At 45.3% G+C, this 27,844-nt stretch overlaps 1 protein-coding gene across 1 annotated transcript in view; it reads left to right on the top strand.

Moving 5' to 3' along the window:
- CCDC61 (coiled-coil domain containing 61) overlaps positions 1-27,844 on the top strand; it is a 637,121-nt gene that overhangs the window by 146,068 nt on the left and 463,209 nt on the right. Inside the window, exon 5 of the mRNA XM_069207713.1 lies at positions 426-578. Within this exon, the coding sequence (XP_069063814.1) occupies positions 426-578 (153 nt within the window). The remainder of the gene's footprint in view (positions 1-425; positions 579-27,844) is intronic.

Here is a 27,844-nt window from a genome sequence, read left to right as displayed (position 1 = left end):
TATTGATTATGTTTCATTTCGTTTTCCGGTTTGATTGTTCTCTATGCTCAGCAGTAAGACATGTGTGCCCAGGTCTCTAGCCCCAAGAAACCTTCCCAGTGTTTGTGCTTAACAAAATTCTGTAAATAATATAGCATAAGAAAAGCATGTGAATTTACAGCATTACTCATTGCAAATAGAAGCATACAGAGTAAGTAACATTTTCCTTCCCTTTTGCCCACCTAAATCCACTGTAGTGTTTTTCTTTAAGATTCACAAGCATCCTACCACTGGATAGCAGATTTAAGCAACGTTTTTGAACTCTAAAGGAAACTAAACTGCAAAACCTGTGTTACAGGCAAGAACTCTCATTCTCTCCATTAATCTATTGATTTTTTTTTCTGTCAGCTTTTACAAATTAACAGTAGCTCTTCTTTTTGCCCCAGAATCCATTACCCTCTTCCACTACCTTACATGGGAAAGCCAGACCCTGTGGCTCTACAAAAAGTTATACGAAGCCTCAAAGAGGAACTGTCAATGCTGAAGTCAGTGCATGGAAAAGACTTCAGGGATATTGAAATACGCAGACTGAGAGCTGAGTAAGTTGCATCATCCTAGCACTATCATATATGTATGCCCTGACGTTTGAGCATTCCTAAAGAGTGCTTTTCTTTCATGGTGCGTTTGAGTTTCTTACAGTAGCACTTTCTTGTTGCATTTTAGATAGAACTTTTTTAATGCTGTCTTTTTTAGCTATTAACCAGATGTTCTAGGCTAGGAAAGAACTTATATACCAGAGAGCCCAATAATTGACATTCCATGCCTTCTTGTTAAGACAATGTCATCAAATTAGAAAACATACATTTTAAGATTGAAATAAACACATAAAACGTTGCTTGCAGTGTGATGAAAATAAGCCACGTATCCTGCCAAAGCATTATAACCTGGGAATTTGACCAGCACTTAAAATATTCTTACGGGCCAGACTCCTTGACATTGTTAGCTCAACAGACGAATAACTGATCTTTCAACTAAGGAAAACCATAGCTGGCCTAAGAAGTGGAGTGGTCCTTAGCATTTCTGATTAGCACCACCATATATCATTTCTATTTTATTCTGTGTTCTTTATATTATTACTTCAAGCAGTGTAAAGAACTGTCAAATATCACATTTCCACAGACCGACTTGATACAGTTCTGTGGGTGCTTCTGTTTTGAAAATTGTCAGTTTGAACCTGTGAGTTGTGGGCATTGTTTGAATTCAAGCTTGTGTACACATGAAAAGTACTTCTGACATAGGCAGAAATCTTGATGACCAGCATGGTGAAGCAAAAAAATTATTAGTATTATTTCACTTTATAATCTCTGGATCTCATAATCAATCAATCAATCAGCCATTTGTAGATTGCATTGCTGTCACCCCTGGGGGGTATCTGTGCACTGCGATGTGATGTATTTTTCGCAGGGCCAGGCCTTGTGTTTCTTCCTGAAGACTGCCAGTGGGAGTGCAGTTCAGAGGGGGAGGGAGTGGGTCATTCCTGACCTCAGTGTCGTTGTAGGAAAAAGAGCAGCTGCGCTGGATTCTGTGTTTGTGTCCGAGGGCCAGAGAGTAAGAGCGCAGGTGTCTGGAGGGTTAGTGAAAGCGTAGAAGGTGGTGGATGTAGTCCTGTTCTTAATCATGTGGGGTTTGTAGGCGTGCGTGAGGAGCTTGAAATGACATCTCTTCTGGACGGGGAGCCAGTGAAGGTTTCTGAGGTGGGGGGGGAGGGGGGGTGTTGTGGGTGTGTCTGCGAAGGTCCAGGATAAGTCTGGCGACATTGTTCTGTATTGTCTAGAGTCTCTTTAGGAGCTGGGAGGACATGCCGGTGTAGAGAGAATTGCCATAATCTAGGCAGCTGGTGACGAGGGCTTGGGTGATGGATGTCCTGGTTTTGACTGGGATCCATCTGAAATTCTACAGGGCATGCAAAGGGTGTGGAAGCAAGAGGAGCCAACTGTGTTGATCTGCCGCTTCATGGTCAACTTAATGTCATGTATGATGCCAAGGTTACAAGCGTGGTCTGTGGGAGTGGGTCACAGTTCGGCTGGCCACCAGCTACGGTCCCAAATGGAGGTTTTTTTCTCAAAGATCAGTACTTCCGCCTTCACAGAGTTAAGCTTCAGGCAGTTAGCTTTCATCCAGTCCTCTGCAGTGGTCATGGTGTTGCGGGAGTTAGTTCTGTGGTTGAGGGGGGGGGTGGTCCTCAGTAAGTGAGAGGATCACTTGAGTATCGCCATGTAGGAGATGATGATGATGTCAGCCGGGGGGGGGGGGGGGGGGGGCTCATGTAGGTATTGAACAAAGTGGGGCAGAGGGATGAACCTTGGGGACACCACAAATGATGCTTGTGGGTGTGGAGGTGAAAGGGGTAGTTCGTCACCCTGAGTGCGTCCTGTCTGGAAGGAGATAATCCATTTGAGGGCGTTGTTTTGTATTCTGATGTTGTGGACTCTGTTGTGGGTGTGATGGGAGATGCTGACCAACGCTGCTGATTGGTTGAGGGAAATCATGGCAGCGGTTTCCCCATGATCGAGGAGTGCTGGATGAATGTTGTCTCAGTGCTCTGGTTGGAGCAAAAACCTGATTGGGAGGTTTCCGGTAGGTTGTTTTCTTCCAGGTAGCTGGTGAGCTGCTGATTGATGGCCTTCTCGAGTACTTTGGCTGGGTAGTGGAGTAGAAAGATGGTTCGGTAATTCTTGAGTTTGTTGGGTTCCTGGTTGTGGTGCGTTGGGCGTTGGTGATGGTGAAGTGGATGATGCTGTGGTCAGACCAGGAGAGTTCTGTGACAGCCTTCTGTGTGGGTACGTTGACTAGTTGTGTGAGGTCTATGTTGCGCAAGTTCTCAAGGAGGGTGGTGGAGTTGGTGTCGCTGGGGTTGTCAATGTGGAAATTGAGGTCGCCGAGTAGAATGTAGTGGTTGGAGTCGATGGCTAGTGGTGCAGTGATGTTGTGGATGGCGTCACAGAAAGCTGGTCGGGGCCCTTGGGGGTCTGTATACAAGGGTGCCTCTTAGGGTAGTTGTGGCATTGGTTCACAGTTAGAAATTGAGGTGTTATATGAGGGGTGAGGTGTCGTCATTGATGACGATGCATAAAATGGTGTTCCTGAATATGTTGGCGGTGCCCCACCGTGTTTGTTGTTGCAGTCTTGGTGTATGTCTGTGTTCGGTGAGGGTTTTAGCTAGGTTTCGCTGATGAAGGCAAAGTCTGGTGAGAGTGAGGTGATGATGTCCCAGACTTCTGTGGCATGTTTGCAGAGGGATCGGTTGTTGAGCAGGAAACATCAGAGAGGTTCGGGGTTGACTGTAGCCTTCCAGGTGGATGTGGCGCTGGGTCCTGTGTGGACTGGCAGCTCGGTGCTGTAGGAGAAGCAGCAGTTTCGGCAAGTGAAGGGTCTTTTTCTAGCATGTGATGATGTGGGGCAGCAGCAGTTGTTGAGGCGTCCAGGATTCATGGCTCTGAGCTCCTCAGTGATATAGTGGTAGGCAGCTGAAGGGCCAGTGTTCCTGGCGCTGGGTGCACTCCAGGTGCGGACGGGTGCAGACAGGCTTGCCATTGGCACACCTTTGGTGTGTAAGTGGCATGCCCGCTGCACAGCTGCTGCACGCTCCTGCTGCGCAGTCGCGCTGCAGCCTCCATTAAGTAGGTCCTGGGGGGAAGTCAGGGTGCTGGGTGACGGAAAATGGCAGGAGGAGAGAAATAGAGGAGAAGAAGCAGAAAAAGCAAGCAGGGCTAAAATGAGCAGAAAAGGGTGAAAACGGAGCAGAAAACCAGAAGAAAAGAGGGGAAAAAGAAGCAGAAAAGAGAAGCGGAAAAGAGTGAAAATGGAGCAAAAACGAGCAGAAAAGAGGGGGAAAAAGGTGCAGAAAAGAGTGAAAGCTGAACAAAAACGAGCAGAAACGAGGGGAAAAAGGTGCAGAGAAAGAGCAGAATAGAGGGGAAAAAGGTTCAGAGAATGAGCAGAAAAGAATTAAAATGGAGCAAAAATTAGCAGAATAGAGGAAGAAAGGAGCAGACAAATGAGGAGAAACCAGGCAGCAGAGGGTCGCAGTGGTCAAGCCAGACAGGAGACTGTCACAGGGGAGCTGGCATGAGGACATGCTCAATGGTGTTGCACTGTGGCCTCCATTAAGTAGATCCTGGGGGGAGGGCAGGGTGCTGGGTGGTGGGAAGCAGCAGGAGGAAGGAAAAGAGGAGAAGGAGCACATAAGGCAAGTAGGGCAATAACGAGCAGAAAAGAGTGAAAATGATGCAAACAATTAGCAGAAAAGGGGGGGGGCAGAAAGGAGGGGAAAAAAGGTGCAGGAAGTGAGCAAAAAGGAGGCAGACAAGGTTCAGAGAATAAGCAGAAGATGGTGAAAATAGAGCAAAAACTAGCAGACAAGAGGAAAAAGGTAGTGGACAAGCGAGCAGAAACCAGGTAGCAATGGGTGGCAGTGGTCAAGCTGGAGACTGTCACAGAGGGGCTGGCACAAGGACCTTCTGGTTCCTGGCTAAAAGTAAATCCTATCAAGATTTATGAACATAGAATATTCCCTGCTATTTGAATGAACTTCTTAATAGCCTTTGAGCATCATTTCAAAAGGTCCAGAGTACCATGGAACACCCTTTGTTCTTTAGTATTAGATCTTTCATAGTTTCACATGCTTGAAATTAGTCCCTTTTGTCAGGCATGGAACCCTTGATAGTCCATGTTAGTGGACATATGCACTCAAAAACGTTAAAAAAGCCATAGACTGTGCGCAACCAGACAACTTAATTATATGATCCAATCTCCAACACAGTAGGTAACAGATCCCAGAGCTCCACTCGTCCCAGAGGCGTCCAACTGCCACATTTTTATTCATTTTTTTAAAATCGTTTTTATTGAGTTATTTGAAATTATAATTGGACATCAAAAAAAACTTCAAATGGACCTGGGTTGATGGGCATCTGAAAAAAAAAAAAAACAGTATCACATAAGTACAAATAGCTTTTGTGCACATCACAGTCATCAGATGCAAATTAATAGAACAATACCCTCATTGCAGTATCAATTACTGTAGTGCATTAGTGTCTCCGGGTGTGTAAAGAGGTGTCGGCAAATCCCATCTAATTTCTTTGTCCTAACAAAGTGTAAGGCTGGCTGCAATAAGCGGGGTATTATCTTTGGCCTCCGCCATCCTTGTCATGTATTCTTGGAACACTCTCCAAATATCCCTTGCTCTCAGCTTCAGGGTCTTTAGTGATGCATAGGAGATGTATCACTAAAGTGGTGGGTATCTTGTTAATTATAGGAACAGTCTCATACCAGAAAGCATGGTTTGGCGATAGGGAGCAGTGAACGCTCTCCAAATGTCTCTTGTGCGCAGCTTCAGGATCTGAAGAGATTCAAAGGAGATGCATAGGTCTCCGCTTCCTCATTAAAAAAGACAACATCTTGCAGCCTCAACCATGCCCTGGCCACTCTGTGCTGGGCAAGCACCAATAGTGATGCCATCAATTCCCTCCTAAGTTGAGGAATATCCACAACACATCCCAATAGCAAGAGACGAGGGGTGAAGGTTAGTTGAGTGGTGGCTAACTTGTTAGTGAAAAGGACAGTCGCAGACCAGGAGGCATAAATGGGAGGTGGGGCAGGGGGCAGTGCTTAGCAAGCTGCAAGAAGTTAGCGGGATCTGTAGAGCATTTAGTGCATTCTGAAGAGTGCATTGGGTGTTGTATTTGTTTGGGAGTGTAACATACTGTATTCAAAAATTTAAATGTATGAATCTATGCACTTTGATTTATAGACACTTGCTTTATTTACACACAGCAATATCTGAAAATTTTATTATAAAGGGTCATCTCCAAATCTGTCTCCCATTGCTCCTATGTAGCACATTTAGTCACAGAGAGATTAGCTATCCAGTACTGCTGTGCCAACCGGCCTCTAGTACTGGTAGACAAATACATCTGCATCAGAGGGATGCTCCTAGGATTCCTGAAGAAAGATTGTCCATCGCATTAAGGTCAAATTGCATAACCTATAGTAAGCAAACAAATCAAGGGCATTAACTTCGCCTAGTAATCAAAAATGTTCTAGTGTTAGAAAACTACCCTCAGTAAACATCTGGCTTGCTCTAATTAGGGACAAAAGTTTTAATGTGTTCTGCTCTGATTATCTGTAGTAGGATTTAAGCATGGGTAGTCAAGCATGGGAATTTCAGGGGTGTAAATATCTGAAAAAACAGCATGCATGACAAGTAACAGTAGTGTCCAGTGTGTGCCCTGGACAGTCTCATTGAATTTATCTGGACTAGGCAGTTTAGTGCCCAGTACGGTGTTCAGTGTGCCTGTATAGAGTTGCTGTCTTTCAGTAGGGAGTCGTGGTGCAGAACATTGTGGATTAACCCAATAAATTGCTTAGAATGTTTCTGCAGCAAGAACATATCATTATCCAGTATTGGATCTTTCATAAATTCACGTGCTTGAATCATCCCCGTCATTGAAGTGGGAGTCCCACGGTACATGAAACAGCAGTAAGCACAAAATTCTTTCCATAGCCTATAATGCTAGTCAAATCACTCGTATAGCCTATCCTTGGCCTTTTGTGAAAAGAACCAAATTTGACTCATGACCAGTCAGGCTCCAGGACCCTTTAGAATACTCTCCAGAGAGGCTAATTCCCTCAGATTTTCCACTGCATGTCGTGTGAAAGGAGTCTCCCTGAGCTCTGCTGAGTTTACTACTTCTGACCGGAATATTTTCTCTCAGAGAACTCAGAAAATGTCGGATTCTTCCAGGAAAGGGCTTTTCCGCCCTTGTAAGACCTGTGGCAAAAAAAGGCTGCATGTGGATGAGCCATGGTAAAGACTGTTTATATTGCTTATATCCTGTGCATCAGGTAAAAGATTGTAAGATATGCCCCACTTTCTCTGCGAAAACCCTTAGAGACAGAGAAGGAAGACTGTTGACCTGGTTACAGGCAGAATCCTGTACTTCAGGTTAGGAGAGTGATTCAGAAAGGCTTCATAAAAGGTCCAGATCTGAGGACCTGGAGCAGGCTGAGAAATCCAGGAAACGTCATAAGACGCACCATAAGGAGGGTGCTAAGGGCATACAAAGCTCAATTTAATCTGAGCCATCCTCTCCTTGTCGCAAAAAGGAGTCCTGTCACCGTTCTCCTTCATCAGAGCCTTCCACCTATAGAAAGGTATCTCTGAAATTTAAATCAACGACGACACAACCGTCGATGACCTTGACAATGACAGTTTGCACATCTACCGTCTCCACCGCCTCGTCGACGAGACCGCCGTCGACTACGTCTACGTCGACATCTGTTGTAAAGGCTCCTGTTCCTTCAGTTAGACCACCATCGATGAAGACTCATCCAGAAAAGAGTTAGTCGCTAAAGGGAACGTCGACACCATTGTCGACGAGAACATCGTCGTTGATGACATCGTCGACAAGACCACCGTCGACTGCACCACCTTCGACGAGAGTACCATCGATGACACGGCCTTGGTGTCGACGAGACCGCTGTTGATGGAGAAACCGTCCATGACACCACTTCTTTCGACGGGACCATTGTCGTCGACACCATCGACGATGCTAATAGTAGCTGTAAGCAAAGACATGATTCCCATTTTTTCTGGGTCTGCTGACCTTCACGCTACAGTAGAAATTACCGCGATGTCTAGGTTTGCAATCTATCCGCAAGATACTTCACCAAGTAAGGTAACAACCTTACTTCCTAGTCATCTACTTGACTGGGAGGAGTCAGATGAGGGCCTGTTTGGTGATGCACACAGCCCATCCCAGTTGCATGTCAAGTATCAGGAGGAGGAAGATGAGGATGAGTACGAACAACAGTACCAATCTTATTATACTCCTCAAAGACGCAATTATGAACCTCCACACCAGCCAAGAGACACTGTGCAAATGCCTGCCTCTTTGATTCAAGACTTGCAGTCCATGTTACAGGATTATAAGAGGAGTTTCCCAACCGCAGCTGAGGAACAGCCGCCTCTTCTGACCTCTCCTGCTACACCGAGGACTATACCTCCACCTCCAGTAACTCCCAGGCTTATACCGCAGTCTACAATAGCTGCTCCCCCCAGAGATGATGTTTCTTCTTCAGGGGATGAAAGAGAAGGAGAGATTTCAACACCACAACATCCTAGTGATGAATGGGATGATTATTTAGCTCCTACTCCTTCACCACCACCAGCTTCTTGTCCATCAGATTCACCACCGGAGGATATAGGAGGTTTTCACAACTTGATGGATAGAGCGGCCACACGGTTTCATTTGCCAACTTCGGTCTCACAGTCGGAATGCTATCTCCACGACTTCAAAGAACAGGCAAGAAAGTCTGTGAGAGCAATCCCAATCATAGATTTTTTTTGGAGTGAATTCATCAAAATCATGGAGAATCCAGCGACTGTTCCACCAGTTCCACAGAAACTTGATTAGAAGTACAAGGCGACACAGGGCTCTCCAGCGTGTTTAACAGGGCATCCAAGGCCAGATTCGGTCATTTCCCAAGCTGCCCAAAGGCGTTTTAAGAATCCGTCAACGCCGATATCTGCTCCTCCTGATAAGGAAGGCAGACGCCTGGACAACGTGGGCAAGAGATTTTCGTCCATGTCGGCTATAACTGTCCATGCAGCCAACTCTCTAGCTATTTTGGGTCGCTATGATTGCCAGATGTGGTCTGATATGAACGCCTTCATAGATCTCATTCCTGAGAACAAACAGTCTGAGGCACTAAAAATCATGCAGGAAGGAGAATGTACTTCAGAGGAGATAATTGACTGCGCCCTGGATATAGCCTCCACCGGGTTTCGTCAGCTGGCGGGAGCAACTGTACTGCGCCGCCAAGGATGGGTAAAAGCAACCTTTTTAGACCAGAGGTACAGTCCAGGATTTTAGATAAGCCATACGATGGAGAGTCTCTCTTCGGCAAGTATGTAGATGATGCATTACAGGCCATCAAAGCTGACACGGACACTGCTCGGTCTCTGGGTACTTTGCAGTACAGGAAACAACCCTTTTAGGAGCAAGAGGTAGGGTTTTTCAACATTTCGGGGCTCTACCATAGGCAGTGTCAACTGCCTCAATATAGACCGGCCTGTCAGCAGCATTACAGGCAACCATCCACGGCCTCCTACACCAGTCAAGGTGGGAGAAGAAAACCGTGCTCCTGAGCCCAGGATCAACCTCGTAAACAATGATCCTTGTCTGGCACTGGCTACGCTTCCACATTCTCCACAATTCCATCAAGTGGGAGCGAACAACTACCTTCAGAATTGGAAAAGCATAGCATTGGACAAATGGGTGCTGGATATAGTGGCTCAGGGTCATATGCTGGAATTTATACAAAACCACTGCACCATCGCCAATAAAATCGAAACCACTTCAGCTTCACTTGCTTCAGCAAGAGGTTTTCCTAATGCTCACCAAAGGGACACTATAAGAAGTCCTGGTGCAACACAGGGGACTCTGATTCTATTCCCGGTTCTTTCTAATTAGGAAGAGGTCAGGGGAATGGAGGGCAGTCCTAGACCTCAGAAAATTGAACATGTTTCTAAGGAAGCAATCCTTCCGTATGATCACACTGTCGGATATCCTGCACCTTCTGAACCCTGGAGATTACATGACAACGATGGATCTCCAGGATGCTTATTTCCACATACCGATACATGTAAAGCATGGGAAATATCTCCGCTACACTGTGGCCGGTGCCCATTATCAATTCAAAGTACTCCCATTCGGTTTAAAGTCAGCGCCAAAAATCTTCACAAAATGTCTTGCCCCAATAGCAGGCTTTCTCCGCAACAAGGGTTTTCAAGTCTTCCCATACCTGGACGACTGTCTGATAAAAGCCCCTGCATCTCAGCTGGCCTCCAAGCCTCCCAACGCCTGCTTAGAACTATTTCACAACCTAGGTCTAACATTAAACTTCTAAAAATCGTTCACTCTTCCTACACGCAGGATAGTCTTTTTGGGTGCGAAACTCAACACCATCAAAAACAAGGCTTATCTCTGAGGCAAGGCAGCAGAATCTAACCAACATGGCTATCAGGATCTCAAAAAGAAAGTCAGTTTCAGTACGAATGTTCAGGTCGCTTTTAGGCATGATCTCCTCATCAATCACCCTAGTCCACCTGGCAAAGTTGAAAATTAGACCATTGCAAGAGGAATTACAGCTACAATGGACTCAATCTCAAGGATCCTTTGAGGATTTAGTAAATATTACACCAAGGATGGTGAAGACTTTGCGATGGTGGTCTCAGACCAACCATCTTTCTCAAGGGTTGACCTTTCTAACTCCAATGACAGACTTCATTATCACAACGGACGCTTCATTAGAGGGCTGGGGAGGTCATCTGCAGAAGATGTGCATTCAAGGGAAATGGTTGAATGTGCAGAGAAGAATGTACATAAATCTGTTAGTTAAAGGCAATATTTCTTATGCTGAAAGTGTTCCTTCCACGGATTTCAGGATCTTCTATGTTGGTCCGTACAGACAACACAACAAGCATGTTCTACATAACCAAGCAGGGAGGAACAAGATCTCTTTCCCTCTCAAGAGAAGCTCAGTCCCTCTGGGATTGGCTCACACTACACAAGATTTGCCCGAGAGTGGAACACCTTCCAGGTGTCAACAATGCCCTAGCAGACTCTCTCAGCAGGACGGACGACAACTGCCATGAATGGGAACTCGATCAGAGAGAACTGGACAGCATCTTTCTGTGCTGGGGACGGCCAACATTGGATCTATTTGCCACCAATCAGAACACCAAATGCCAATTTTACGCCAGTCAATACCCACTCCCAGGGTCATGGGGGAATGCTCTTTCGATGCAATGGTCCGGGATACACTTTTATCCCCATCCCATTAATTCCCAGGCTTCTGAAGAAGATTATGTAGGAGGGTTGCAAAATCATACTCATAGCACCCAAGTGGCCCAGACAATATTGGCACACGGAGCTCCTCCTCCTGTCAGTGGCCAATCCCGTACGTCTTCCCTGCAAGCACAACCTTCTTACAAAGAATCCGGGTCAGATATTTCATCCAGATCCAGCATCTCTACAATTGCACGCATGGCTCCTGAATTCCATGAATTCCAGGGCATGAACATTGGTGAAGAATGCAAACTAATCTTGTCCAGGGCGCGAGCTGACAGTACAGATAGGACTTACAGACTCAAATGTAAGCGGTTTTGTATCTGGTGCCTTCAGAATAATTTGCATCATTTTGCATCTGTAAGGAAATGCCTCCTTGGCATGGTTTGCCTTTTGTTGATGCCAGTTATGATTGAAAGTGTGCTGGGACCCTGCTAACAGTGGCGTAGCGTGGGGGGTGTAGGGGGGGCCGGCCGCCCCGGGCGCAACATCTTGGAAGAGACTAAATCCACGGGTTAGGGGGCGCAAATTACTTGCCTTGCCCCGGGTTAGGGGGCGCAAATTACTTGCCTTGCCCCGGGTGCTGACAACCCACGCTACGCCACTGCCTGCTAACCAGGCCCCAGCACCAGTGTTCTTTCCCTAAACTTTACCTTTGTTCCCACAATTGACACAGCCCTGGCACCCAGAAAAGTCCCTTGTAAATGGTACCCCTGGTACCAAGGGCCCTGATGCCAGGGAAGGTCTCCAAGGGCTGCAGCATGTCCTATGCCACCCTGGGGACCCCTCAGTCAGCACATGCACACTGAGACACAGCTTGTGTGTGCTGGTGGGGAGAAAAAGACTAAGTCGACATGGCACTCCCCTCAGAGTGCCATGCCCACCTCACACTGCCTGTGGCATAGGTAAGTCACTCCTTTAGCAGGCCTTACAGCCCTAAGGCAGGGTGCACTATACCACAGGTGAGAGCATAGTTGCATGAGCACTATGCCCCTACAGTCTCTAAGCAAAACCTTAGACATTGTAAGTGCAGGGTAGCCATAAAGTGTGTATGGTCTGGGAGTTTGTCAAACACGAACTCCACAGTTCCATAATGGCTACACTGAAATCTGGGTTTGGTATCAAACTTCTCAGCACAATAAATGCACACTGATGCCAGTGTGGGATGTATTGTAAAATGCACCCAGAGGGCATCTTAGAGATGCCCCCTGAATACCAGTCCGACTCCTAGTGCTAGACTGGCCAGTTTCTGCCAGCCTGCCCCAACCAGATGAGTTTCTGGCCACATGGGGAGAGTGCCTTTTGTCACTCTGTGGCCAGGAACAAAGCCTGTACAGGGTGGAGGTGCTTCTCACCTCCCCCTGCAGGAACTGTAACACCTGGCGGTGAGCCTCAAAGGCTCATGCCTTTTGTTACAGCACCCCAGGGCATCCCAGCTAGTGGAAATGCCCGCCCCTCCGGCCACTGCCCCCACTTTTGGCAGCAAGGCTGTAGGAGATAATGAGAACAACAAGGAGGAGTCGCCCACCAATCAGGACAGCCCCAAAGGTGACTTAAGCTGAGGTGACCCCTGCCTTTAGAAATCCTCCATCTTGAGATTGGAGGATTCCCCCAATAGGATTAGGGATGTGCTCCCTCTCCCCTCAGGGAGGAGGCACAAAGATGGTGTAGCCACCCTCCAGGACAGTAGCCATTGGCTACTGCCCTCCTGACCTAAACACACCCCTAAATTCAGTATTTAGTGGTGACCCCGAACCCAGGAAATCAGATTCCTGCAACCTACAACAAGAAGGACTGCTGACCTGAAAGCCCTGCAGAGACGACAACTGACTTGGCCCCAGCCCTACCGGCCTGTCTCCAGACTCAAAGAACCTGCACAGCGAAGCATCCCACAGGGACCAGCGAACGCTGAAGCCTCAGAGGACTGCCCTGAGCTGAAGGACCAAGAAACTCCTGAGCCCAGCGGCACTGTTCAAAAACAGCAACAACTTAGCAACTTTCTTGCAACTTTCAAAGACTTCACTCTTCCCGCCGGAAGCATGAGACTTCTCACTCTGCACCCGACGCCCCCGGCTCGAGCTCCAGAGAACCAACACTGCAGGGAGGACTCCCAGGCGACTGCGAACTTGTGAGTAACCTGAGACGACCTCCCTGGACCCCCACAGTGACCCATGCAGAGAGGATCCAGAGGCTCCCCCTGACCGCGACTGCCTGGAACAAAGAACCCGACGCCTGGACCAAGCACTGCACCCGCAGCCCCCAGGACAAGAAGGAACCAAACTCCAGTGCAGGAGTGACCATCAGGCGACCCTCTGCCTAGCCCAGTTGGTGGCTGGCCCGAGAAGCACCCCTGTGCCCTGCCTGCACCGCTTGAGTGACCCCTGGGTCCCTCCATTTATTCCTATTGAAAACCCAATGCCTGCTAAGCACACTGCACCCAGCCGCCCCTGTGCCGCTGAGGGTGTGTTTTGTATGCCTACTTGTGTGTCTTCCCCCCCCCCCCCCCCCTGCAGTGCTCTACAAAATCCCCCTGGTCTGCCCTCCGAAGACGCAGGTACTTTACCTGTTGGCAGACTGGAACCGGAGCACCCCTGTTCTCCATAGGTGCCCATGTGTTTTGGGCCCTCCTTTGACCTCTGCACCTGACCGGCCCTGTGTTGCTGGTGCGGTGACTTTGGGGTTGCCTTGAACCCCCAATGGTGGGCTGCCTATGCCCATGAAACTGAACTTGTGTGCTTTACTTACCTGAAAAACTAACCAATACTTACCTCCCCCACGAACTGTTGATTTTTGCACTGTGCCCACTTTTTGAAATAGCTTACTGCCATTTTAACCTATACTGTGTATGTTACTGCTCTATTTCAAAGTTCCTTACTTACCTGTGTGGGGTACCTTGTATTTTATGTATTTATTTCAAATCTTGAATCTCGTGGTTCTAAAATAAATTAAGAAAATATATTTTTCTATTTAAAAACTGTTGGCTTGGAGTTAAGTCTTTCAGTGTGTGTTCCTCATTTATTGCCTGTGTGTGTACAACAAATGCTTAACACTACCCTCTGATAAGCCTACTGCTTGACCACACTACCACAAAATAGAGCATTGGTATTATCAAATTTTGCCACTATCTAACCCCTAAGGGGGAACCCTTGGACTCTGAGCACACTATCTCTCACTTTGAGATAGTATATACAGAGCCAACTTCCTACAGCATCCGTTAAAGGTCGTTCCAGAACAAATTCTCTCTTACCTTCTTACTCTTTCGAAGGCTGGGCTTAGTCATGCATCTGTTGAGATCCATTTGGCTGCTATATCATCTTATAAATGGTCGGCGGATGTGCCCTCCCTTGGCTCATCCAGACTTATCAAACAGTTCATGAAGGGCCTGTTTCGTACTTTTCCTCTGGTGCGACCACCCCCGCCCCAATGGCATTTAAATGTAGTTATTTCTCCCTTAATGGAAGCCCCTTTCGAACCTATTCACAGAGTGGAGCTGAAATACATCACATGGAAGGTGGCAACTCTACTTGCTCTTACGTCCACGAGAAGAGTAAGCGATATACAGGCCTTTACCACTAAGGAACTCTATCTTATGTTTACAGACTACTTTGTTTTTCTCAGGACAAACCCGAAATACATTACTAAGGTGCCTTCATCCTTTCACTTGAACGAACCAGTAATATTAAGAACTTTTTTCCCGAATCCGTCAACAATGGCGGTAAGGACTCTCCACACACTGGTCATCAAAATATGCTTGAAGTTCTACCTTCAGCGTACTAGACCGCTCCGGAAGACAGACCAGCTGCTAGTCTCATATGCCCAAGGCCATCAAGGGACAGGAGTCACTAAGGCTACGATAGCTCAGTGGATTGCATCCACCATTCAATTTTGCCACACAAAAGTGGGAAAATCACTAACTAGCTGCCCGAGAGCGCACTCTACGAGAGCAGTTTCCACATCGGCTGCTTTGTTTCAAGGGATCGCCTTGGATGAGATATGTTAGGCTGTAACGTGGAAGACTACACATTCTTTCGCGCAGCACTACTGTTTGGAATCATCACAAAGAACTGATTCCCTTATTGGACAAGCGGTCCTACGTCATCTTTTTCATTGAGGTGAGATCTTTCCTTTAATATGTATAACAATTTCTATATGCAATAGTGTTTAATTACTATGCACATTTTGTTTAATATGATTTTACCTTACATGTGTAGAGGAAAGTATGGACATGTTATATAGTACTGGAATTACAAGGATTACAATGCTCGCACCCACCATCCACTGCAGGCATAACATGTTATGAATACTGCTGGCTATTCGGATTCAAGCATGTGAATTTATGAAAGATCCAATACTAGATAAGAAAACAAGTTACTTACCTGTAATTACAGTTATCCAGTATTGGTATCTTTCATAAATTCACATGCGACCCACCCTCCTCCCCTTTGAGGCTCCCAGTTCCTTCTCATGGCATAGTCCTCACTCTTGTGCTAGAAGATCTGAGGGAATGAGCCTCTCTTGAGAGTATTCTAGAGGGTGCTGGAGCTTGATTGGTCATGAGTCAATTTTGGTTCTTTTTACAAAAGGACAAGGATAGGCTATATGAGTAATTTGACACGCTTTTGTTTACCTGGGGGCCGCGGAGGAGGAGGCAGTGACGCTGTACCAAGGGCAGGAGCCCTTTAAATCCGGAATAGCGCTCGCGGGACGCGCGCGGGCAAAGCCCGGGCCAAAGGCGTGCCCGTCCGAGACCAGAGGAGGCTGGGCTGGGCCCCCCCTCTTTCATCTGTACTGCGGTAGCAGCAGGTTTGCCAGTGCCTGGTTAGTGCTTGGTGGGATCCCCTATCCCAGGTACCCTTGCTCTCTTCCTACACTTAGGAGATCCTCGCGGGCTGGATTATCACTTTTTCAACTTCCCTTTTGTTCTTGTTCTTGGGGGCCCCAGTCCTTGGCTCGGACACGCTGTAGCAAATTATGGGGAAGTGCAAGGCAGATGATGTCCCTGCTCCACCCTCTGGTGCCAAAAAACACAAGAAACGAGCTGGTCGTAAAACTGATGTCCCCCCTAAGCCCATTAGGAATCCGTTCCAAGCTATTGACTCCTTGTTTGAAGAAGTAGAGGCAATATTGAGGAGTCCATCCATTACCGCTCCTTCCATCCCTGCTACTTCGACTATTAGGAACATCCCGGATCTATTTATCAAGAAACTACGTACACCTTCTTTGTCTGTGGAAGCGGACCTCCATCCCCCTCCTACATCTGAGGCTGCAATCTCCTCACCGTGAAGGAGGCTTACTTCAAGTGTTGATGTTGCAGAATGTAATCAACTTAGGGACTCTCTGCATTTGGGCTCCAAGTCTGTAGTTTCCAGTGATATTCTCTGTTCCAATAGATTTAAACTCCTATCCACTTCTAGCGAGAGCCCAGGTTGTTCTCCGCCCTTAATTTCTGTGGAACCTGATACTGAGTAATTGGTCTGGCAGGCTCAACACAAGATGACACTTGAACTGGGAATTGTTTCCCAGAAGCTGGACAATTTAAAATCCCTGGTAATGGTTATCCTGGATAAAATTTCTGGACTATCTGAGATGAAGGCATTGTGTAATCGTAAATCGCTTAGCACGAATGACTACCTTCCTGAGTTGATTGGAGGGCCTAACGTGCTAGCTACTTTAGACACTGGGGACAATTTAGTTTCTCACCCCAAATGTCCTAAGCAGGGGGCCAAATCTATGAGTGTGGTTACAAATAAAAAGGGGAGTTGCCCCTCTCTATCCGATGGCAACCCCTTCGACCCCGGTCGCATGTTTATCCCCGCTCCAACAAATAACGATCCACGTCCTTCCTGTATAAATCCCCTGTCCATGGGAGCCTTGGTTGGGAAGGGTGCACGGGTGCCCGCAAGTCCACCCTGAGTCTCATGCCCAGGTCAATCCAAATTCATTCAGGCGACAGTTCCAAAGGGGAGACAAGACCAGAGTAGGAATGATGCACACATCTATATGACAGGGGTCCCCAGGCTACCTGCTGGGCAGAGAGAGTCTCATGATTCTCTCATTAATAAAGTTGTCTATTGGTTTCGCATCCAGAGGAAATGTTTGTCTGTTATCCGTTCTGATATTTGGGAGGCACGTAGATATGCTCAACCAGACTCAGATTTTGATTACATTTCAATCCTCTTTTTTGATACCTCTATGGTTGATAACCTCATGGCTTTCAACCTACGGACTCATCATCTGACATCTGGTAGAAATATCGGAATTGGCCTCTGCATGTATTCTCCAGGGGGGGAGTTACGAAGGACTGATAGATCTTCCAATACCCATGAGGGAAAGGCTCTGGGTCCACCTAATAGCAATCGATCAGCTTTGACCAAGATTCGTTCCCCCCGGTTATCTGATTTAGATTGACTAAACAACGTCTCTCCCTTAGCGTCCCCCATTCAGTTGTTATGTCTCATAGAGGCAAATGATCAAGGGTTCTGAACTCAATCATATCCCCGAGAGCTAGACCCACACCCGTGCCCTCTGTACTTAATATTTTATCTTGGAATGTGGCTGGAACAAGGAAAAAGATGAGAGATCCTGGATGGGTTAACTTCATCTCCAAACAAGACTTATGCCTTTTTCAGGAAACCTGGGCGGAAGAGTTAATATATGTTGAGGGGTTTACAACTTATTTTGTCGCAGCTCAGCCCGCCTCTGGAGGCTTTGGTAGACCTATGGGTGGGCTCATGATTTTAGTGAATAAGAAACTGCAATGCGACCATTCTGTATTTCCCCTTAACTCATTAGATCTCATGGGTGTCAGACTTATATTCCACCCTGGTTCCATAGTGACCTTGGTTAACGTGTACGCGAGGTTTGGCCCTCCCAACATGGAATCAAGGGTACTTGCCCAGCTAGTTGAGTATATGGCATCTTTGCATCCTTCTAACCATCTGGTGATAGGGGGCAATATAAACTGTTCTTTTTGGATCCCCGAACCTGGTAGGCAATTTAACAACTGAAGAAGACGACTTCTAGGGTATTCCCCCAAGCGAAGGATGATTCTCTTAGCATTGGTTCTTGTGCCGCCACACAGATGGCTTCCCTCTGCCTACGCCATGGTCTCCGGGAATGTAATGGTCGGACTAGATCTGATCTAAACCGTGCCCCCACTTTTAAGCGGGGGTGTTCTTCCAGCACTATCGATTATTATTTTTTTTGTTGACATCAGGCTTTGGTCACACATTCTGGATATGAAGGTTGAATCCCGTCATGATAGTGATCATTACCCCTTATGCCTTACTCTATTTAACAAAGCATTTGGGAGAACTCAACACCTAGAGATCACTGACGTCCCGATCCCTTCCCTAAACTCCAGGCAAACCTGTGTTAGCTGGCCAAAAGTTATATCTAACCCACTTTTTGGTTAAACAAATTTATTCTTTTTTCTACAGTCGTTCTCTGGTCTTGAAAATCAAGAGGTCGATAGTCTTCCAATCATGAAAATTCATGTTGAATTGACAAATTTTCTACAGAACGTTTTTTATAAAGAAACCACTGTGAGACATGCTCCAGATGCCATCCGATCCAGGGAATGGTTCAACAATGACTGCAACCTTGCTAGGCTCAATCCTAAATTGGCCCTCCGCAAGTATTCACAGGAGGAGATTAGGACCGCTAGAGTTAGCTATACTAAGGCCCTGAATCTAGCGAAGAAAAACTGGGAATTTGAGATCTGGCAGAAGTTGCTGGAGGCAGTCGAAAATCGAGACGAGGGCTCTTTTTGGAGGTTGTTGACTCACAGGCAAAGAGAGGGTAGTGCTATTCCTAATTTTTATATCCAACCTGAAAGATGGGTGGCTCATTTTTCCGAGATTTATGCCTCATCTGTGCAACAGCATCACAAGGCCTATACGGGTGGTAAATGCAGACCTCTTATTGAGGGTCCCATGGAGGGCATTGTCTTTACAATTGCTGAAACCACAGTAGCTATTAATTCTTTGCAACCTGCTAAGGCTCCTGGTCCCGATAAGATACCGGGGGACCTGTTTAAGTCTGAACCTGTTATTTGGGCGTGGTACATTAATACTTTATCAAATGCCATCGCAGCAGGTAGCCCCATTCCGGACTCGTGGCTCGGAGCCGAAATTATCCCTATTCATATGAAAGGAAATGTGGGACTGCCTGCCAATTACCACCCAATTAGCCTCATTGATAATCTTCAAAAGATTTTCTCTAAGCAAGTCCTAGACAGGACTTGGTTAGATTGGACCCAGTCCATTAGCCTATCTCCCCTCCAGGCTGGGTTTCATTCAAAAATTAGCACTATGGACCAAGTCTTTAGATTTTTTTTGTTACTTTGGAAATACGCTACCCTGGCCAAACAAAACTTGTATGTTGCTTTTGTTGACCTTAAGTCTGCGTTTGATCTTGTTCCAAGGCAGAAATTGTGGGAAGTCTTAAAGAAAATTGGCGTCCCGATGAACTTGGTGCATCTGATTCAAAGATTACACAAGAATACCTATGCTCGAGTAAGATGGGGGAGCCAGGGGGAACTTACTGACCGTATTAATATCAGGCGGGGAGTACGCCAGGGCTGCGTCCTGGCACCTACTCTCTTCTCGTTGTTTATCAATGAAGTAGTGCAAGTTGTAACTGACTGTCAAAACGATGCCCCTTCCTTGAATAATTCAAAAGATCCAATTCTCTTATTTGCTGATGACTCCCTCTTGATCTCTAAAACACCAGTGTGTTTTGTGTAGATCATGGATTGGAACTTAATTCTAGTAAAACAAAACTTATGATTTTTGGTCCTGGCAGCTCTAAACGATGTAACATTTTGCATAATCGGGTTCCCTTGAGCAAGGTATGCTCTATTGATTACTTAGGGGTGAGAATCAGTAATGACATGAACTGGCAGGCCCAGGTAGTGAAAAGCTCAGCCCTCCTAGCACATAGGTCAGGGTCAATTTGCGATTTCCCCAGCTATTAAAATTTATCTAGCCAAGGCTCAGAGCGCCGCGGTCTACGGTGCTGAGGTCTGGGGTTGCTCTAAATCTAGCAAGTTATCTGTGGGGGAAAACAGCTTTGCAAGATCACTCGGGGCATGCCCTCGTAGTACGCCCCTGGTCCCAGTGTTTCTGGACCTAGGGTTCCCTCGCATTTCCGAAGTAATAGCTTTAAGGCCTTTAATTTTTGGGGTTCGTATCTGGACTACCCCTGAATTAGTCACCTACAAGGAATCTTTGCAAGACTTACTGGATAGACCAAACATACTTTTTATCCCTTGGTTCAAGCACATTTCAGAATGGTTCCATATCTTGGGACTTAGTCATTTTTGGAGCCAGCCCAACAACTTAAGGAGGGCTCACAAGGACCACCTGAAATCTGTTTACTGGTCCCATGTCAGGGAAAAACATCTGTTTTGTGTTTCACATGGCAGGTTGACGTCTCTTTTTCTCGATTATAAGAGGTTTCCCCACTTCGAACCCTTCCTGGACTTAATTACCGATCAATTAAGCAAAAGTTTGTATGTTCGTTTTAGGGATGGATGCCTCCCTCTGAAGTCCTTTTCTAGTTCATGGAGCTCCACCCTGCTATCCGATAAATGCCCTTGCTGTAATGGTTCTGTGGAAACTGTAGTGCACTTTGTTTATTTGTCCTGCCTATGGTATTGCTCGGCGGAAATGGCTTTGTCCCGTTTGTAGGAACATGGGGTTGAGAACGTGTAGAGATGCTCTTAGGTTGATGTTGAGAGATTGTTCCTCTCTCCTAACTTGTGCGGTCAGCAAGTTCCTTGCGTCCGCTTGGCACACACGTACATATTTAAAAAAAAAAAAAAAGGATTATAGCGATTTGATATTAATTGATCCCTGATTTTATCTTCTTTAACTTAAATTGTTTTACTCATTGAATTTCTTATGAATTACTGATGAGGAAGTTTAAAGCAGTTAACAAAAGGAACTTTGACATTTGCCCCTCACTTATAGGACGGGATGCATATGTGAAGTTTTATTTCAATTTTTTCTTTTTGTATACTTGCAGATCCCTCATTTTATTGTATTTTTATCTTACTTTTATTATCTACTTTTTAGTCTTGTTGCTATATATTTATTATGTATAGATCATGGTTTCACTGTTGTAAGTTATTGCTTTGATGGTTATTTAGACCGAATAAAGCTTGTGTGACCTGAGTGATTTGACTAGCATTATAGCCTATGGATTTTTTTTGTGTTTACTGCTTTCTTATGTACCGTGATTCAAGCATGTGAATTTATGAAATATACCAATACTGGATAACTGTAGTTACAGGTAAGTTTTCCTCTAGATTGTGTACAGCAAATCCTCCATGTTCTTATGATTGTGTGCGCCACTCCTAGCTTACTGGGGTGGGGGTGTCATACCTCCACATGCAAGTCTGTTATGTTGGGCATTATCAAATAGGTGCTGACCAGGATGGCTGGGTTTGTTTATGAATTGGTATTGAAGCTTGAGGAGGAACAGCCTCTTTATCCGTGCCGCTCTACCCGCCACGGATAATGGGAGAATGATCCTGCACTCTTCCTGTGTTGAAGGTTTGCTATGCACACGAATGCAATTATCATGTAGAGTTGGCTTCCTGCTCCTGTTAACTAGGTTACCCACATATCTTACCGAATTCTCTATACATGTCAGTGGGAACTTCAGGATGACCCTACAATGAAGAGTAAACATGCCAGCTTTTTGACAGTTAATTCACAAGCATGAAAAGCTACCAAATCAAACAATACCTTGTTTTAATGGGATTTATGGGGTTTCTTCTGTTTTTTCCCCCTCACATAGTAGTATTTTTTCTGCATACAAGGGCAATAAGAACCTCCGTGGGTAAGCCAATACCACGCTGACCATGGCGCTCACAGAACAAGGATGAAAGGTTTTTTTTTGCCGAAGCAAACAGTAGCGGCGGTGGGGGAGAAACCCTGCCATGTACCTCTTCTCACGTGAATCATGGAGACAGGTGACCATTCACTGGTATTTTAGCCAATGGATCAGTTTATAGTAACTCGACCAGTCACAAGAAGTAGTGTCCTTTGCCCATTCTACATACAACAGTAAACAAAAAAGGCCATTCAAGGGAGTCAATGGCCTTCTCAGAGTCAAAAAGTCAATTGTTAGGTTTTTCGAACCAAGGGCTTTGGCAGAACTGTCTATAGCTACTTTTATCTCATTCAGGGAAACTGGGGGCTAGTAAATAGTCAGGTACTCCTCTCTCTACCCATAGTGAAACAATCTAATCAAAAAAGGTATTAATTTGTTCCTTTAAGAAATTATTTAGAAGAATAGGGATCCTCGTCGCAAGCATAATCACTTTGAAGAATTTACAAATTATGAGTTATATGGTGTCCCACATGTAAGCACAGAGATTGCACTGCAGTCTTGGATTTGGCCCCCGTTAGCATCCAAGGTTTGCTAGGAAGCTTCCACTCCCTGTGAAAATGAGCCTGTGCATGCTTACCAAGAAAAGGGATTTTATAGTCCTATGCTTCTTTGCACTGTAAGGAAACATCAGGGTTTGTAAGAAATCCAGCTCAAAAGTGAGTCACAGGACGAATGATCAAAAAGTGTCCTGGACAAGCACTTGGTGGACTGCACCTTGGAAAAGTCTCAGCTGATTGTTTCCAGAAATCTCTCAGTGAGTCAGTGTCAGGTCTTTTCATATGTAAGTTAGAGAAAGGGTTCCAGTGGTAAACACTTCCTAAAAATGGGAGATCAGAATGCTGCTGTAAGCCAGGAGTTGAGGCATATTTACAGCTCCTAGGCTGGAAGTGTGTGACACTGTGCCCAACGAGTTTAGAATCCGTAGTCCAACGTTTTCATTACATATTTGTTCCTTATTGGGTTTCCCTTAGTGCTGAGTGCATGTCCTGTTCAAAGTGCTTAAAGTCTCCAGGGGCACCTAACTGACTACATCTAACGATGAAGATGAATATTATATGCTTGCTCGCCCTTCCACAACAAAGTTATCAGCTTGCACAATCAAGTCTCACTATCTGTTCTAGGCATGGTTCAACACTTTGACATATGGCATTTCCCCTCTTTGCAACAGAGAGACTGAAATGCAAGCATGTTGGAATGGTGTTGAAGGCTTAAAAGCATTGCTTAATTTGTGCAGGTGTCTGTAGGTGGAGGGTGCCAGGATTCATTTAAGTGGATCAGAAATTATTTTTCAGCATAATTTCTTTGTACAAATAAACATATTACTTATAAATAAAAAGATATATACTTTCTTGTATTTATGCTTAACAAATGTGTATATTAATTATGGTTAAACATACACATTCCTTATATTTAGCTTAAAATGCATATAGGTCCTTGCATAAATAACATAATTATGTGACTACATACTTACGGGTCTGTACATATGATCACTCATATCACAACATATAAACATAATTGTACAGAACGTATGCACACATTTTAACAATTCAATACACTTATTTAAAAAAAAATCATAAATACATAAATCAAAAATAAATAAAATCAAATGTTAATTTTTGGAAAAAACAAAAATAATATGGGTATGTATAGAGGAATAAAATTTAAATATATTTTAAAAAACAATAGAGTATTACATATATATAAATATGTATAACTTTATCATCATATCCATTTGTAAGTAGATCAATACATCAGTAACATAAGGTGATGAGTGTATGCTTATGGTTTATTCTCCTGTAATACATTTGTCACAATGTGTAGATATAATTATAGTAATTGTATCTATAAGTGCTTCACTACTGAAATATTGGGTAACAAATATAAGTGTACAAAAAACGTAATTTGTGTTACAAGTTGTTTTTCTTCGAAGAAGTGTTTTTGAGTCACGGGATCGAGTGACTCCTCCTCTTCGGCTCCATTGCGCATGTGCATCGACACCATGTTAGATTGTTTTCTTTCCGCCATCGGGTTCTGACGTGTTTCTTTTCGCTCTGATAGTTTGAGTCGAAAAATTTTCTAAACTCTAATTCTCGTCTGTATTGTTTCAATCGCGTACCATCTTCTATTGACACTTCGGTACCGTCGGGTCAAACATCTTTACTCGCCCTTCGGGGCGCCCTCGCCCATATCGGGCCAACCACGTGAAAGCCTCATGGACCAGACCCCATTCCGCTTTTGTCCTCGGTGCCACGCAAAATTTCCCTACACAGACCAACATCTTGTCTGTAATCTCTGCCATTCCCCAGACCATCGGGAAGAAAATTGCGAGGCCTGCAGATCCTTACATTCTAAGAAGATGCTCCAAGACAGAAGAGCCCGGAGACTTGAGATGGAATCCAAGAGCACAGAACGTCTCAATGTCAAAGAGGAGGAGATCATGCAGACGGCTGTCTCCGTTTGAGGGTCCGACTCCAAAAAGGAGTCCGAGGAGGACAGACTGGTCTCGGCAGGACAGCAGGTGAGTACGCCTGCCCCTGTCCCAGCCAAGCCCAAACATAAGGCCTTGAAAACGCCACTGCCGGAAGGCCAACCCACAACTTCGGCACCGAAGAAGGCCACACCACCCAAGCCTTCGGAGTCAAGCCGAGGCTCTGTCTCCGAGTCCACGAAGCATCGATCCTTTGAGTTTGAAACCTCAAATCGTTTTCGGAGCTGAGGTCATCATCCACCCGAGCCTTTCGATACTGAAAAAAACAGCTTCGGAGCCAAAAAGGCCAATTTATACAGAGGAACATGGACTTTCACAAGCACTCAAAGAAAGCCATAAAATAACTGAGGAACACTCACAAATGGAGGCAATAGATGAAAGGCAAGCCAGGATTCACATCCACAAAGACACCGTTCAGAATTATTACAGCACCTCCTCTAAAGCCTAAGATGAAATTAGCCTTTCAAGAAGAATTGGACACTGCTCAGCCACCAGCTAAAGTGCCAAAAAACAAAGAAAAACGTCCACCTCCTCAATTTTCTCCTCCTCAGTCTCCTCCTCACTCTCCTCATTTGCTTATCTCTCCCCCTACTAGTCCCACACCTGTGCAATCTCCTGTACATTCATTTGATTCACAGCACAACACTGTGGATCCATGGGATCTTTATGATCCAGATCCCATTCCAGATAACAACCCAGACTGCTATCCCTCTAAGCCATCACCACCAGAGTATAGTACAGGCTACACTCCGGTAGTAGCTAGGGCGGCATCCTATCACAATTTCGCCATGCACACTGAGCCGTTAGAGGAGGACTTCCTTTTTAATACACTCTCCTCTACCACCTATCAGCCGCTTCCCATGCTCCCAGGCATGTTAAAGCATGCAGACCATTATTCAAGGAGCCAGTTAAAACTAGAATAATTACTCCTAGGGTGGAGAACAAATATAGGCCACCTCCCTCTGAGCCTGCCTTTATCACACAATAATTGCCTCCGGACTCTGTAGTGGTAAGCGCAGCCAGGAAAAGAGCAAACTCGCCGTCATCAGGGGATGCACCCCTACCAGACAAGGAGAGCAGAAAGTTTGATGCTGCGGGCAAAGGGGTGGCATCTCAGGAAGCCAACCAGTGGAGGATAGCCAACTCTTAGGCATTGTTGGCTAGATATGATAGAGCCCACTAGGATGAGATGAAAGACTTCATACAACATCTCCCCAAAGAACAATAGAAAAGGGCGCAACAGATAGTTGAAGAAGGGCAAGCTATTACAAACAATCAAATCAGGTCAGCCCTAGACTCTGCAGACACAGCAGCTAGAACAATCAACACTGCTGTCACCATTAGAAGACACGCATGGCTTAGGTCTTCAGGATTTAAGCCTGAAATACAACTGGCTGTCTTCAATATGCCATTTAACCAAAAACAGCTTTTAGGCCCGGAGGTAGACACGGCTATTGAAAAAATGAAAAAAGATTCGGACACAGCTAAAGCCATGGGTGCTTTGTATACAACACAATACAGGGGATCCTTTCGTAAGCCCCAATACAGAGGTGGCTTTAGAACCCAAACACCTGAGGCATCCACCTCACAAATAAAGTCGGGCTACCAACCTATATATCAAAGAGGTGATTTCAAAAGCACTTAGAGGCCAGTACCCCAGAGGCAGGGGAAAATATCAGTCAACAAAACAAGCCTCACAACAGCCAAAACAGTGACTTGATCCATCCCGTCCCAATTCACACCTCACCTGTGGAGGGAAGACTGCAAAGGTTCCACAACAATTGGCTAGCCATCTCCACACACAACTGGGTATTATCAATTATCCGCAATGGCTATTGCATAGAATTGGCACAAACTCCACCAAATATTCCACCAAAACCACACAACGTCTCCACACAACATATCGCCCTGTTGCAAGAGGAAATAAAATCTCTATTACTCAAACAAGCAGTAGAGCCAGTGCCACAAAATCATCCAGGAACAGGAGTTTACTCACTGTATTTCTTCATTCCCAAAAAGGACGGAACCTTAAGGCCAATATTAGATCTCAGAACCCTCAATCTTTACATCCCGTCGGAACATTTTCACATGGTAACACTACAGGATGTTGTCCCACTACTTCAACAACACGATTTCATGGCAACATTAGACCTCAAAGATGCGTATTTTCACATACCCATCCATCCAGCGCACACAAAATATCTCAGGTTTGTGATTCAAGGAAAGCATTATCAGTTCAAAGTGTTACCCTTTGATAAAACAACAGCTCCCAGAGTATTCACAAAATGCCTGGCGGTAATGCAACCTAACTAAGAAGGCAACACATTCATGTCTTTCCATATCTGGACGATTGGCTAATAAAATCCAACAGTCATACAGTGTCAACACAATACGCATTATGTAATACAAACCCTACACAACCTAGGGTTCTCTATAAACTACCAAAAATCACACCTATAACCTGTGCAAATTCAGAAGTATTTAGGGGCTACACTAAATACGCAAACAGCGCTTGCAAGCCCAAGCCCACAAAGAATACAAGCATTTCGCAATATATTACCACAAATACAGCCAGCCCAACAGCACACTGTCAAATTTGCCATGAAACTATCCTGTATCGCTATTGTACCACATGCAAGACTAAACATGCCGCCTTTACAACAGTGCCTTGCACAGCAATGGTCACAGGCACAGGGTCAACTTCAAGATCTAGTGTTGATAGACCGCCAAACATGCATATGCCTTCAGTGGTGGAATTCCACAAACCTAAACAAAGGGCGGCCATTTCAAGACCCCGTGCCTCAGACCATACTTACAACAGATGCATCAATGAGTGGTTAGGGGGCACTCCTCAACAATCACAACATTCAAGGACAATGGGACGCCAAACGCAAACAGTTAGTTACAAATAAATCACTTAGAGTTGCTAGCTGTATTCCTAGCACTCAAAGCTTTTCAGCCTCTTCTCACTCACAAGAATATCCTTATCAAAATAGACAAAATGACAACAATGTATTACCTAAACAAACAAGGAGGGTGTAGGAGGCTGGCCTGGCTTGTAGTGGGTACCAAGGGGTACTTACACTCTGTACCAGGTCCAGTTATTCCTGATTAGTGTAGAAGAGGTGTTTCTAGCAGCTTAGGCTGATAGAAGGTAGCTATAGCAGAGCAGCTTAGGCTGAACTAGAGGACATGCAAAGTTCCTACTATACCACTGGTGTCATATGCACAATATCATAAGAAAACACAATACACAGATATACTAAAAATAAAGGTACTTTATTTTTATGACAATATGCCAAAAGTATCTCCGTGAGTACCCTCAGTATGAGGATGCCAAATATACACAAGATATATGTACACAATACCAAAAATATGCAGTAATAGCAAAAGGAAGTAATGCAAGCAGTGTAAAGTTACAATAGATTGCAATAGGAGCACATAGGTATAGGGGCAACACAAACTGTAGGAAGTTGGCTCTGTATGCACTATTTCAAAGTAAGGAATAGTATGCACAGAGTCCAAGGGTTCCCCTTAGAGGTAAGATAGTGGCAAAAAGAGATAA

Source organism: Pleurodeles waltl, chromosome 9 (genome assembly GCF_031143425.1).
Source record: "Pleurodeles waltl isolate 20211129_DDA chromosome 9, aPleWal1.hap1.20221129, whole genome shotgun sequence".
NCBI classification, from domain to species: domain Eukaryota; kingdom Metazoa; phylum Chordata; class Amphibia; order Caudata; family Salamandridae; genus Pleurodeles; species Pleurodeles waltl.
The sequence above is the reverse complement of the archived record's forward strand: the minus strand, read 5'-3'. Positions and strand labels throughout refer to the sequence as shown.